At 45.7% G+C, this 14,790-nt stretch overlaps 1 protein-coding gene across 1 annotated transcript in view; it reads left to right on the forward strand.

The window, feature by feature from the left end:
- Nucleotides 1–6,012: 6,012 nt before the first annotated feature.
- The window catches only part of LOC103602794 (phosphatidylethanolamine-binding protein 4-like), a gene marked incomplete at its 5' end in the record, with an annotated part of 97,478 nt that continues 88,700 nt past the window's right edge, over nt 6,013–14,790 (forward strand). The window contains one exon of the mRNA XM_008587230.1: nt 6,013–6,111. Within this exon, the coding sequence (XP_008585452.1) occupies nt 6,013–6,111 (99 nt within the window). The remainder of the gene's footprint in view (nt 6,112–14,790) is intronic.

A 14,790-nucleotide genomic window follows, 5' to 3' on the forward strand; every position in this document is an offset into this window, starting at 1 on the left:
GACTCACCTGCAAAGACTACTCTCCTGGGTCACTAAGTAACAAATGAGACAGCAGTACAGGAGAGCTATAAGCCAGGGCAGGGAGGGGCCACGAAGAGAGGCAGGGGTAGGGAAGGAAGAATTCCTCTGGCTATTGCTTGAACAGGAGAAGAGTGAGCATTCTGGGACTTCTTACAGTGACTTTTTTTTTTAAAGTACAAATCTTTTTTTCTAAGTGTGAAAGCAATGTATTTTATTGCAGAGACTTTGGAAAGTACAGAGAAGTAGCGAGAAGAAAATTAAGTTCATAATTATCCCACTAGAGACCATCAGTCAACATTTAACTTCCTGTTTTTCTAGTCTTTCCATGGAGGGGTATGCTCATTCCTTTTAAATAGACAATGAGATCATAGGGTACATAGGGTACCCGTTTGTATATATCTTAAAAACTCTGGGGATAAACATTAAAAAATATATTTGTCGATTGTATAGACAAAGATGGGATTTTATTTTATTTTTTGCATATCTTTCATTACTAATGATATTGAACATTTGTTCATATGTTATCAATCATTTGTATTTCTTATTTTGTTAATTGCCTATGCATGTAATTTGTCTATTTTTCCATTGGGTTATTAGTCTTTTTCTTCTTGATTTATCCTTTTTTATAGATCTTGAAAATATTTACCCTCAGTTTATTACCTTTAAACTTTATTTTGTTTTGTTTTGTTTTGCCATGTAAAAGATTTAAAGTTGGGCCGGCCCGGTGGCGCACTGCTATGGTGCGCTGCTTGGGAGTGCGGTGGCACTCCCGCCGAGGGTTCGGATCCCACATACAGACCGGTTCCCGCTCACTGGCTGAGCGAGGCGCGGGAGCAACACCGAGGGTTGCGATCCCGTTGCCGGTCCCAGTCCGGTACGGGGGCAACACTGAGGGTTGCGATCCGTTGCCGGACATGGAAAAAGACAAAAAAAAAAAAAGATTTAAAGTTATATCTAGTTGAGTATATCAATCTTTTTCATGCCATTTACTGCCAAAATACATACTAAACTGCTAGTTTAGTATGTATTTTTCCAAACATTTTCTATGCATATATCAATAAATATATATATAGTTAGATATATAAAATTTTCCTGCACATTTGAGATGATAAAATGCACACTATTCGGTAAAGTGCTTATAGTGTACTAGTATATTATAGATGTCTTCCCATATGAGTATATAAAGATCTAACTTATATGAATTAAATATTATGTTATTAAGCCAGTTTTTAAAGATTTTCATTTTCATATATAAATATGGAAGTTTTCTGGTGTCTGAAAGAAATTTAGAGACCTAAGTTTATTTATTCCACGTAGTGAGCCAATTGTCCCAATAGCGTTTATAAAATAATCTATCCTTGCCCTGCTCATTTGAAATTAATTTGTCATATATTAAAAATCATATATTAAATAACTATCATATATTAAATACACTGTAAATAAATATATATGCTATATTTATATGATAGCTACATAAATATAACTATCATATATTGAAAACCTGAGTTTCTCTCTAGATTTACTACTTTGCTTCCTTTTTTTATATAGTCCTTAATCAACACCACATTTTTCTAATTATTGTATAATAATTATTAATATATATTTTTAAATCTGCAAAATCAATACTATCCCCTATTTCATCTTTTCAATATTGCTTTGGCTAATTTTTTTCTTTTACTTATTAATTTTTTGCATTCGTTAAGAGCTTTAGAAAAATTCTGTGTGAAGTTCCCAAAACACCTATTTAGGATTTTGCTTGGAATTGTGTTAGATCAACTAATTAAAGGTTTATTGCCATTTTTGCAAAATTATTATTTCAATTTAAAAGCACAGTATGTCTCTCTCCATCTATTCAAATTTTCTAACGTACATATGTAATGTTTCTGTTTTCTTTGTATAATCTTGCATTTTTCATCAAGTTTATTCTTAGGTATTTTACATTTTTTGTTACAATTACGAATGGGATTTTTAAAGTATGCTTTATGACTATCATTAGTACGCAGGAAAGTACTGGTTTTATGTACATTTTGTAACAGCTTACTTTACTATTAGTCTAGTTATTATCAGTTGATTCTTTTTTGGATTTCTCATGTAGATAATCATGTCATTTGCAAAAAAAAGTGGAAAGGGGAGAGAATAGATGGTTTTATTTTTCTTTTACTGTATTTACACTTTGTTTCTTTTTATTTACTTGTTGCTTTAGCTGGAACCATTTCTTGAATGTATCACATACACAGTTTTCTCCTTCTGGTATTCCATTGGGATTACACATACACTTACACACACACACACTCCCTGGGATTCCATTGGGATCACACACACACACATTCTGGGATTCCACTGGGATTAAACACTCTCTCTCTCTCTCTGGGATTCCACTGGATTACACACACACACACACACACACACACTCTTTAGGATATGTCTCTTCTTTGTGCCTCATATTTTTATCTCTTTTTCCTTTTCTTTGAGTCCTTGGAGATTTTCCTGAATTTATCTTCACATTCTCTGATTTAATTTTCTATGGCATCTAATATGTGGTTGACTGCTTCTTTTAGATTTTAAAATTCCACAGTCCGTATTTTGGGCTCTAACTAGTTATCTTGGAGAAGTTGCCAGTGATCCCCAATTGTCACAACCAGTGGTCTCTTTGTGGTCCTCATCTCCCCTGCTAGAGGTGACACTGACACCGTCTCCATCCCTTCCGTGAACTCTGTCACCCATGACACCATGTCCTCCTGGCTCTCCTCCTTGCTCCGTTCTCCAGCCTCTCTCTCTCTCCCACTCTGTGTTCCCGAGCTCCACCATAGTCTTTCTCCTGTTCTTGCTCTGCAAGTTCTCCCTGGATAATTTCATTTGTCCTCGTGTCCACTGCCCATTTGCCAAGTCTTGAGAGCGCTCCAACCTCCTAGCTTCATTTAAAGGATGTCTCTGCCTGAATGTTTCAACTCCAAAACTGTCTCACCATCTCCTACCTGTGCTACTCCTAACATTCATGGCTCTGCCACCCCCCTAGCTGCCCAAGGTGGAACCTCAGAGTCATCCTGGACTTCCCACTCTCCTGCATCTTCCCTATCCAGTCACCTTATGCTTGAGTAGAGGTTGCTTCTACAGTAGAAATGTCTCTCCTTTCTCTCTATCTCTATTACTACTATTTGAATTGAAGTCCCTGTGATCTTTCTTTAGAGTATTGCAGTTACTTGAATTTCTTGCTCTGCCTTTGATCTTATACTCTACCCTCATCACGTGCCTTCCCAAAGCACACATCCAATTATGTCAGTCATCTGTTCAAACCGTATCAGTGGGTCCTGTTGCATAGAAAATTCTAAATGATTTATGACATCTAAGGCTTTCTATTATCTGGTCCCAACAACCTTTTCAGCTTTGCCACCTACCACTCCTTCCAGATGCCCTGTGTTCCAGCCACTCCCCAAACACCCCCACACCTTTGCACAAGCTATTTCCTTTGCCAATAGAATCCTTTTCCTGGTCTTTTACCTGCTCATCCTTCAAAATCAAGCTCAAAGGACAAGTCTGAAGCTTTCCTGGACTCCTGAACTAGAGAGATGTAGGCTCCCTCCACCCCATTCCCACAGCACCTCTACTCAAGCACTTAGAACATCGTAGAGTGGTTAAGCATCGGTCTGTCTCTCCCTCTAGACCAAGAGGAGGGTCAGGAGGGTCCATTCATCTTCCTCACGTCCTACTCTCCCACTCATCTCTCTTTCATCATGTTCACTAGCCTAAGTCCCCATCTTAGTTAACCCCAATGACCACTTACTCCGTGCCCACAATTGAATGGTTGAAAGCACACAACTGTGGATTGTAATATTACCTAGTAACCCTACTGCATACCTGGAGTACATTCACTTTCTCACTTTCTTAAATGACTATTTCACACCTTCTTCTCTATCCCCAAACTTCCTACCGTCCCTCTTCCCCTTAGGATCTTGCCTCTAATTCATTTAAAAATAGAAGCAATCAGAATACAATTTCCGCATTCCTCACAACCCCATCTTCCGATTCTCTTGCATCTGAATCCGTATCCTCTGCTCCTACCAAAGACCCAGCCCTCCACTTTTGCTCTGGATCTGTCCCCTCCTGCCTTCCCAGAGTCTTGGCTCTCGCAACAATCCTCTGTCTCCTCTCTGCCATCTGTACCGTTCTGCTAGATCATTTCCACTGGCCTATGAGCATAACATACGTATCTTTTTCTTTCTTTCTTTCTTTCTTTTTTTTTTTTTTTGTCTCTTGAGTCCTCCTTCCTCTCTGGAGTGGAGTAACAGCCACTCCATTTTTCAGCTGTCCTTCACCCCAAAACTTCCTCCTTTATTAGCTATCTTCAATTCACCATCTCCCATCTCATCTCAAGCTATTCTAATCAAACATCAGTCCCCCCAACTCCACTGAAACTGGTCTCGTCAAGCAATCTCCAAGTTGTCAAATCAAATGGCCACAATCTGTGTCCTCACCTTGCTGTACCTTTCAGCAGAATCCAACACAGGTGACCACTGTCTCCTCTTGAGGCATTTTCTGCCTTGGCTGTCACGACACCTGCTCGTCAGGGTTCCCCAGCTCCCTGGCTTCACAGCCTCCTTTCCCAGATTCTCCTCTTTTCTCAGCGTTAGTGTGTTCTAGAGTTCAGTCATGAGACCTCTCTTCTCTGTGTCTACTCTCTCCACGAAAAAGCTCATTATTCTGTGAGTGTAAAGATCATCCATATGTCGATAACTTCCCAATTGTACACATCCAGTCCCGATCTCTCCCCTGAACTCCAGACTCTGACGCACACACTTGACTATCTTCTAGGAGACATTTCAAACTGAATGCATCTAAAACAGAACTCTCAACATCCCTCCTCAAACGTCCTCCTCTCCAAGTCTTCTGTGCCATTAAATGGCCCAGTTGCTGAAGCCAGAAACCCAGGAATCATCCTCAAGTTTTTTTCCCCCACCCCTCCTTCTATGTAAAAACACTGCGCCAGTCCATCTATTTGTTTCTATCTCCATTGCTACAGTTCTAGTCCAAGATAGCAGCATCGTTCACTACACGACTGCAGTGGTCTCCTAGCCAGCCTCCTGGCTTCCTCTCTTGCCTTCTGACAACCATTCACTCTCCACCCAGTAGCCAAAACAATCCTCGAAAAATGTAAACCACAGCCTATCACTGTCGTGCCGAAAGCCCTCCGAAGGTTCTATGTTGCACTTAGAATAAACTCCCGCTCCCCCAGCCTTCTGTGGAATTCTTTCCGTTCCTCAAAGCCTAACTCTTTCCCACCTGAGGGCTTTTGTAGAATCCGTTTCCTAAGCGCCTGGAAGTCCCTGGCACCATGCTGGGTGCCCAGAGCTGTTGCTCCTCTCTTCCCACCCTATTTTATTCTCATCACAGCACTAATCACAATTGACATTTCCTTGCTGATGTATTCACTTTTGTTATCTGTGTCTCTTGCCTGCAATAAAAGCTCCCCGAAAGTACGGATCTCACTTTCTTGTGCTCTGTTGGCTTCCCAGCACCCAGAACAGTTTCTGGCACATAGCAGGTGTTCGGTAAATGCTCGTTGAAGGGATGAATGAATCCTAGTGTTCCTTGAGATCGGAATAGTTCCTGACAGAGTAAACACTCATCTATTTGCTGAATCAATAGATAAGTTATTCTGACTACACCAAAAGCTGCTTGAGGACAGAAGCCCTGTTTTAGGTTTCTCTGTTTCCTCCACAACAACTAGCATGGTGCTAGGGATTTATTCTTTTTAAGAAAGGGAAAGCCAGGAATCCCAATATCTACTGCACAGACTTCATGTCTGTCTCTGAGAATAAACATGTGACATGAGAAGAATGTCCCAAGAACAAGGATGAACTGAGTAGGAAGCAATAGGGGCTGGTCAGCCATCCTCTGTTGGAATAGAGATAAAAGGAGAGTCTTCCCCCTTGGTATTTTCCTATCCAAATTCTGGCTTTGATGCTACATTGCTTTTTGGTGTGTGTGTTACAGGACTCAACCTACATGCTGGTCATGGTGGATCCAGATGCCCCTAGCAGGTCAGAACCCAACGAAAGATTCTGGAGACACTGGCTGGTAGCAGATATCAAGGTAAGCCGGCCAAGAAGCATTTTCTGACTCCTTTGGGATTGTAGCTGGAAGATTATCGTTCTGTGCAGTTCTCAGCTCTCATTCAGGAGGGCTGGAAACTAGGACGAGTGAAAACTTCTGTGCCAGTTGCCCCCAGCACTCAGCTGTCATAGCCCCTCCTAAGTTTTCTAACAATTTCAAAAAATGTTCCAGGATAAGCAGCAGTCCACCGGTAAACCAGCTCTCAGGATAAGGCTTTGAGGTGGGGGGGACGGGGCCGTGATTTCTAGCATTTGCTGATTTTCAGGGTACAAATATTCCCACCATGGCCAATTTCAAGCTTCTAATGATTTAACAATTGACTGACATTTCCATTCTGAAATTGTACCCATCGGCTCTGGCACTGCACTGGACTTGGGGCTCTGGGGTGATTCTATGCAGTAGGTGGCAGGCTGGCCACAGGAGTCCTGCTGGAGCTCCCCCTCCTGGTGGCATGGGGGCCATGGAAAGAGGCATGGTGATTTCCATGAAACAGTGGCCACCCCTATCTTTGTCCCTTTGCCGTCACAATAGTTATGTAAGGAGCCTGGCTCACCCTTTCCAGGCAGGTCTAAAGAATGCGAATTTGGTGGGTTGATAGTGAGCATTATGGGGGAGCAGGGGAAGGCGCTGTTGACAAATAAGTTTTAGACACTCTGGGTTGAACTGAATTGATCCCATTCCTCACTGAAGGATTTTTATATGCACTGTATAACACACATGTACTTCCCCATCTTGTTTGATTATTGAATCATTTGGTCACAAGCACCTGGCAATGCGCTTTGGGGAAGCCCACGATGGCCTCAAGCATTCACCAGTCTGTGCCTAGAAAACTCGCGATGTAGGTGGCAGGCTGGCCACAGGAGTCCTGCTGGAGCTCCCCCTCCTGGTGGCATGGGGGCCATGGAAAGAGGCATGGTGATTTCCATGAAACAGTGGCCACCCCCATCTTTGTCCCTTTGCCATCACAATAGTTATGTAAGGAGCCTGGCTCACCCTTTCCAGGCAGGTCTAAAGAATGCGAATTTGGTGGGTTGATAGTGAGCATTATGGGGGAGCAGGGGAAGGCGCTGTTGACAAATAAGTTTTAGACACTCTGGGTTGAACTGAATTGATCCCATTCCTCACTGAAGGATTTTTGTATGCACTGTATAACACACATGTACTTCCCCATCTTGTTTGATTATTGAATCATTTGATCACAAGCACCTGGCAATGCACTTTGGGGAAGCCCACGATGGCCTCAAGCATTCACCAGTCTGTGCCTAGAAAACTCGCGATGGCCTTTGCAAAGAGTGTGCAGAGGCGTCAACCCCGTGAGATCTAGAACTGGAAAGACAGAGTCTTGGTCTGGTTTGGACCTCGGCTGGTACCAACTCCCTGACCTCTGTCAAGCCACTTGGAACCCCCCTGGGCATTTCTTGTTTATCTGTAATGTGGGGACCATACTAATGGCTTCACATGGTTGTCGTGAGGATCCAGTGAGATAGCATATTGAGAGCACTTTGGGAAACATAAACAATACCGCAAATAGGAGGGGGTTGTATGTTTGCTGCTAGAGCCGTGGGCAGAGGAAGGGGTGTCGGTCTGCACTAGCTATCGGCTATCCTGAGCAAGGCAGGGACTCTCACAGGTGTGGGGACTGGCCCTGACAACCAGTCTGTAGCCCAGGACCACGGGCCCTTCCCAGGAAGCCCAGGTGGACGGCCCTCCTTAGAGGCAGTCCTGACTACAGCCCCACAATGGCAGGGACTCTCACAGGTGTGGGGACTGGCCCTGACAACCAGTCTGTAGCCCAGGACCACGGGTCCTTCCCAGGAAGCCCAGGTGGACGGCCCTCCTTAGAGGCAGTCCTGACTACAGCCCCACAAGGAGTTCCCTCAAGGGAGACTCCAACAGCAGCTTTTTGGGCAGGGCCTGAGCTGGCCTCCATCACTCCTACACACTTGCCCAGCCAAGTGCTCCTTGACCCACCAAAGAGCTTTGGTGACATCATAAACATGCAGAGGGGCAGAGCTGGGGGAGGTTTGCGCCGTCAGGACAGGGAGAGGAGCAGAGAGTAGAGAAGTGGAAGATACTGGATCTGCCCCGTTACAGTATGGCCATCTTCTGGACTTGGGCCTCCCCGGCAGCCACGAGGGGGTGGATCGCTCAAGAGAGGAGCGTCCCTCTGAGGGACACACTCACAGTCCACCCCCACACAGGACTTCCTGGAAGAGGGTTCTCCTTGGCATTCCAAGACCAAGTGCAAAAGCAGTCATGGATGGAATGACTCTAGAGTTGAGGGCCTTGGGACCATGAGATTGCCGCTCTTCCAAGCCTGAAAGACCCCCACCCCACCCTGTCCCCTCACCCCAACACTCACTTGAGATGGTCTCTCACATGAGTTCCGTACTACAAACATGGGGTTAGCCTCGGCAGCCCAGCTTAGAAGCACAGCAGGTGGCAGGTGGCAGCTGTCAGGCAAGGCTGCTGAGCGGAGGAGCTTACCAGGGCCACCTGCCCGGGTGCGGCCCTCGGCCTGCCTGCTCAGGCTGGAGGAGGCTTGGGTTTCAGGCATGGTTTTACCCGCTTTCCCTCATCCGAGCATCCAGCAGGAAGCGGCTGCTCTCCTCAGCTGCGACTACATCGTCCTGCCCACCTGCCCCCAAATTCCGTCAGCCATGGAGACAGTGAAAACCAAATCTGCTTAGGTCTTAGGTTCTGGTCCTCAGCCAGAGGAAGAGAGGGCTCTCCTCAAACCCAGGAGCACATCCTTTGTGTTGGTGTTAGCTGCTTCTAAGTGGGTCTCCAACAGTCGCGTGCACTCGAATCCACCAGCGAGCGTGTTCACATGCACATTCCTGGGCACTTCAGTCGGGCTGGAGGGAACACGACACCCACGGTTGGCAAGCCTCCAGGAGTCAGCTGCCTGGGGAGGACTGCAGAGTCCAGTGTCGGGATGCCTTGGTCATTTTTAACATCACTCATTGGTGAAGCAATTTTTAAGTGAAAAGCACTTTTGAAACTTTCAGTCACTTTTTGATAAATAGGCAGGCCCCCCGTTTTGTAGAGAGGAAAGCAAAGCCTGGAGAGGTGGAATGATGCAGTCTCCCTGCTAGCGGGTAGGGGGAGTCTTCAATCCAGCCCCCGGGGACCTCCTGCCGTCCGTGCAGGCTGGGTTCACACTCCATCTCTCCCATCAGCTCCGCTGTGGCAAGGAGCTGCCGTGTCCTCTCTGTAAGATGGAAAACACAACCCCTATGGTTCCCCCATGACTCCCGGCTCACTCCCAGGGCTCTGTTTCTGGCTACCCTTTATGAGTAGTTGAATCCAGGGAAGCCTCCCCAGGGAATGCTATCTTGGTCAATAAAACACACCTGGTAAGTGTTTTGAACTCCATAAAAGTACATGTCATCATTACCCAAGCAGCCTCAACAGCAAGCATGCCATAAAGTCACTGCAGACACAGCATGAGAATGGCCCTGTGATTCACGATGGCCACCGAAGCACACTTGGTGGAACTTAGGCTGACCCTGACAGTAGGGCCCAGGTCTAATTGGATGGTGGACCAGTTCATGGCCGTGGGAGCCCCTCAACAGGGACAATTTTTTGATGGGTTATCCAGGTTGAAACAGAACGGCAGCCAGTTCTTAGGGATACGGGAAACATCCGTAGGCGCCCCACCCCACACAGAAGAGAGTCTGGCAGGGCCCAGAGTAGAGTAGGATGAAGCTCTAGAGCTGTGGGCAACTTTAATAAAAATTAGGAGTTAGAGAGATGCTCAGAAGTAAGGACCAGGCATTCATGGTAACTTTTTGTTCATTTAACCTAACAAGTATGTGTTGAACACTATTCAACACAGCACAGTGGTTAAGAGCAGGGACTCTGGAGCCAGACGGCTGTGACCCAAATCCCTGATCCACCATTATTAGCTGTGTGATCTTGGGCTAGTTACTCAACCTCTCTGTGTCTCAATATACTCCCTTTTTTTTTTTTTTCCTTTTTGTCTTTTTTACTGACCGGTAATGGGATCGCAACCCTCGGTGTCGCGTCCGTACCGGGGACCGGCAACGGGATCGCAACCCTCAGTGTCGCGCCCGCACTGCGCTCAGCCAGTGAGCGGGAACCGGTCTCCACATGGGATCTGAACCCTTGGCGGGAGCGCCACTGTGCTCCCAAGCAGTGCACTCTCCAGTGCGCCACCGGGCTGGCCCAATATACTCCCTTTTAAAGTGGAGATTCTAATAGTCCCTACCTCACACTATTGTTATGAAGCTTACCCAACTTATTTTAAGTAAAGTGCTTAGAACAATACCCAGAATGCATAGCAAGCTCTATGTAGTTGTTTGCTGTATAATATATACTATTGTTTCTTTAAGGCAGGTACCTCGCTGGCACTGGGGTTACAAATGCAAACAAAAGAGTGGCAGGTTCTGCCCTCAGAGGGTTTCTATTCTAGTGAGACAGAGGGAGGAGAACACAGCATGGCGGTGGTATCACAAGGGCCCCAGGGGCTTGGTTGGAGTGGAACTACCTGTACCTGTGAGTTCCCATCAGCTCATGAACAGGACTAGACCTCAGTCCCCAAACCTGGCCCAACTAGGGCAGGCAGGAACTTGGCTGCCTCTTTGAAACTCTCTCACTGAGCAAAAGAGATTTCTAACAGAGCATTGAGAGATAACATCTTTCTCCCCCAGCACCGAGTCCTCGGCTTTTCCTTAAAGATGCTCTTCAGTTCCGATTCAATCTAACTAATAATCTTCATGCTGAAGCCTAATTAAGATATCAATTAATTTGCATCATTCATCTCAGAAGAAACACTTATAGGTTCATCTTCTATTTGTCTCCGAAATTAGTGCTCAGGGCTTTTCATGCAGATATTTTCATTAGACTTTTTATTGTTAATGGGAATATTGAACACAGGAAGATGGTATATTAATACTTTCCACAAAGAATATCATGATTGGTGACAAAGAACACCAAGAACAATTAAGGAGACAAGAGTACCTTTTTTCTTCCAAAAAAGAAAATCTTCCTAGAAACCGTCAATGATTCTAAAATTTGCCTTGAATATCTTTATTGTTTTAAGAAAGAAAAGGAACCAGCAAGTTCACGTTTCCCTTTCATTCAGTGCCCTCAACCTTTGGCAGCTGTAAGTGCAACCGATTCTGGGTTGAATTAAAAAAATCTCTAAGGGGGTCATTAGTCTGTCTACTTTTCTATAGGGTTGAATTTTTCTGTAATTAGGTTTTTTTTTTCCCAAGGAACCTCTAAGTGTGTTAGGTGAGTAAGATAAATGGGAAACCCAATAAATGGGGCAAGGATTACAGCTCCCCACTTTGTAGTTAGATGGCTAGCATGTGCTGGGACACTTGTGTTTAAGTGATCGGTCCCACTACTGAGCATGGGGCTTGACCTTTCCCAGTCTGCAGGTTCTGGTCTGTCAAACTGACACAAATCCTTACTCTTCAGGGGTGAGACAAGGAAAGAGGAAATCACATATGCAAAGAAGAGAAGCCTCCCTAGGGAGAGCATTATAGGGAATGGCACGTTTACCCTTGTTCCAGCAGCAGATCCTCTGCAAATTTAAAGATATAGGTATATAAATAATTATATAATGTGAACCCAGAACCCAGCCAATGATAATAAACAGAATAAACAATCATTATCAGGACCAGATGAAAAGGTCAGATGAAGGTTCAGATGAAGAGGTCAAACCAGGGACAGGGGATTAATAACTCTTTCTTTAGACCTGTATTTTTGGTTTCGCCACTGACATTTCTGCAGTTGCCTGGGCTTTGCCCCATACTGTGAGAGTCCATGTTAAGTAATAAACAACCAAAAGGCATGGCTTGTGCTCCCTAAGAGCAGATAGGTTCAGATCCAGGTACCATAAAGGGCATTTGCCGGTGGGGACAATGCAGAGGTGGCCCTGATTGTAAACCAGACTATTACGTGGCCACGTTGAAGGGAAGGGGAAAGAGCCTGGACTTTTGGGTCAGGTGAACAAGAGGGGATTCCAGGCTCTGCCGGTTCCAGATGAAAATCTGAGCCTCAGTTTCTTCAAAATTAAAATGCACATTGATAATAATATCTATTGCCCAGTGTTCAGTGAGATCAAGGCTCCAGACAGAGTAGTAGGACCTCGACCAATGAATCAATGTGACTCCCCTACAACTCCCACTTTGAGATCTGACCATAGCGGGCACTTACGATTTAGCAAATACCCTTAGACTACTGAACTCATATTTTACAAAGTGTAAGTTTTAGACCACGCCCAACCCAGCTCACCTCTTTGCCTTTTGAGTCTCTTTGCCTTTTGAGTCTACATGGAGTCAGGCCCAGCCTGGAGGACCCGGTGTGGCCCAGGCTTGCCTTGGTGGAGGCAGTAGGTGGGGCCCAGAAAGGATCGGTCGGCCCCCTCCTTCAGCCTCTGGGGATTGCCCTGTGACCCCTGGACCAGATCGGGTCACCCTGGAGTCATCCCAGACCATGACCAGGGCATGGGGCTGGGCCGCACATGGTGGTCAGGCCTGCCGTGTGCTTCCCACGTCCAGGGCTGCAGCCCCTTCCTCCCCAACACATTCTGCTGCTATTTTTTACACCGCCCAGCACCCCTCAATGCTTCCTTGTCACTCACGGTCCCCTCTCTGCTGTCATTGTCCCACGCCAGAGATGCCTTCCCTCCCATTCAAAGTAATTTAAATAAAATGTTGCTACAAAGTGGAATACTATCTTTTGATGAATGTTTTTAAAGCCCTATAGGTTTGCATGGTAATTTGCGGTGTAAAATTATTTGGAGATAAGAGCCAAATTAGCTCTCGTATGCTGAGGTCGCCGTGTCCTGTTATCCATGTGAGCAGTGTTTAAATATAATCAGCCCTCAGACTAATGCAGCATAATTGTTCATTTGAAATAGCTTTTTATTCTCCATTCAATGAGTCATTAAAATATGCAGGGGATAATGCAGCGAATTGGAAATGAATTTATCATATTATCCCATACATACTTCAGGTAACTAAGGAGAAAGGGAGAGAGAGAGAGAACATGAATTCAAGGTATGCAGGCAGGAAAGGAGCCAGTACATACAGGAATATGGTAAACAAAGCTTTCTAGTTGGTTAGTGGAAGCGTGTGGAGAGAGGCTGACAGGGAGGGTTGAAAGAGAGAAAACACTGTGCTTTGAGGAGGTCTCTCTCTCTCTCTCTCTCTCTCTCTCTCTCTGTGTGTGTGTGTGTGTGTGTGCATGTGCGTGTGTGTGTGTGTCTGCACTCTGAGAATCTGTGCTCCACCACAGCTCCACTGTTAACTTATTTTTATCAAATATGTTTATATCAGAAAGTCGTTATGGAAACCAACTCTGCCATCCAGGAGAATTCCTGGATCAGGCAGAAAACTAACTCTCTCTCTCTCTCTCTCTCTCTCTCTGTCTCTCTCTGTCTCTGTCTCTCTGTCTCTCTGTCTCTCTCTCTCTCACACACACACACACACACACACACACGCACACATGGTCATAAGGCACCCTTAATAGCAAAAGCACAGTCTTGCTCACGCACCTCTGAACTCAGCTCTGCGGGACAGAGGGTGGTGCCCTTCATGGGCAGAGCCATAAAATAGGTAAGAGAGCGACCAGCAGTCCAAATCCACCCCTGCCCTAACATAAGGAACCTGGGCGTGTCACTGTCCACAGGGCCTCAGTCACCCACCCCTTAGCAGATGCTGTCAGGAAGAGGGGGTGCAGGGGCAGGGAGAGAGGGCTGGTGCTCTTCTCTGAGGCGCAGTGGCCCTTCCTTGATCTCAGAAAGTTCTATCCATCCGCACTGTTTGTGCCACACCTGGAATAATGTCTTCTGTCCTGGCAGTGCTATTTTAAGAGGGATGGTGCAAATCTCATCGGGAAACAGGAGAGATCCTGCTGTACTCCACTGGGCAGAATCAGGCCAATGGGTGAGGTTTTACGTGAAAGCAAATTTTGGCCCCATGTGAGGAAGAAGTTTCTAAGAATTCAAACTGCCTAAGAACTGAGCATATTCCCCACGTAGCAGCCAGCTCCTGATCACTGAGGAATTATTCATGGGGGACCCAGGGGATTTCCCCTCTGGTAGAAGGCTAGGCCAGATGACCTGTGAGAGGCGCCCCTTGGCACCTCCAAACTATGTCTCCACCTGCCACATAACAACAACAGCCACAATTAAAGAAGGAAGACTAAAAAGGAGGACAGAAAGGACAAAGGGGAGAGAAAGAAAGAAAATAAGAAAAAACATTTGCGCCGAGAAAACCATGCCTTCCATGAATAACTCGTTTAATCTCATTTAATCTTCACAAAGGCCAAAGAGGAAGGTAATAGGGATAAGAAAATTGAGGCTTAGAGTGGGAAAGCAACTTGCCCAAGATGTCACAGATTTGAGCCCAAAGCCTACATGCGTACTCATGAGTGTAGGGTGGTCCCTCACCTAACCTCAGCCCACCTAGCCCATGTGACAGCTGATCAGGTGTGGGTGCTAAGAGGTCATGGTGCTGATGTGGGTGGTGTGAAGTTGGTGGCCTCTCTACCTTAGCACACTCTCCTCAGCCATGGCACAGCCTGGACAGTGTGGACCCAGGAGATGGATTCTCCGACTTACTGTGAATCTGTTTCCTCATCTGTATATGAGGAGATTAACACTGACCCAGCAGGAAT

Source organism: Galeopterus variegatus, unplaced genomic scaffold (assembly GCF_000696425.1).
Source record: "Galeopterus variegatus unplaced genomic scaffold, G_variegatus-3.0.2 Scaffold4306, whole genome shotgun sequence".
NCBI classification, from domain to species: domain Eukaryota; kingdom Metazoa; phylum Chordata; class Mammalia; order Dermoptera; family Cynocephalidae; genus Galeopterus; species Galeopterus variegatus.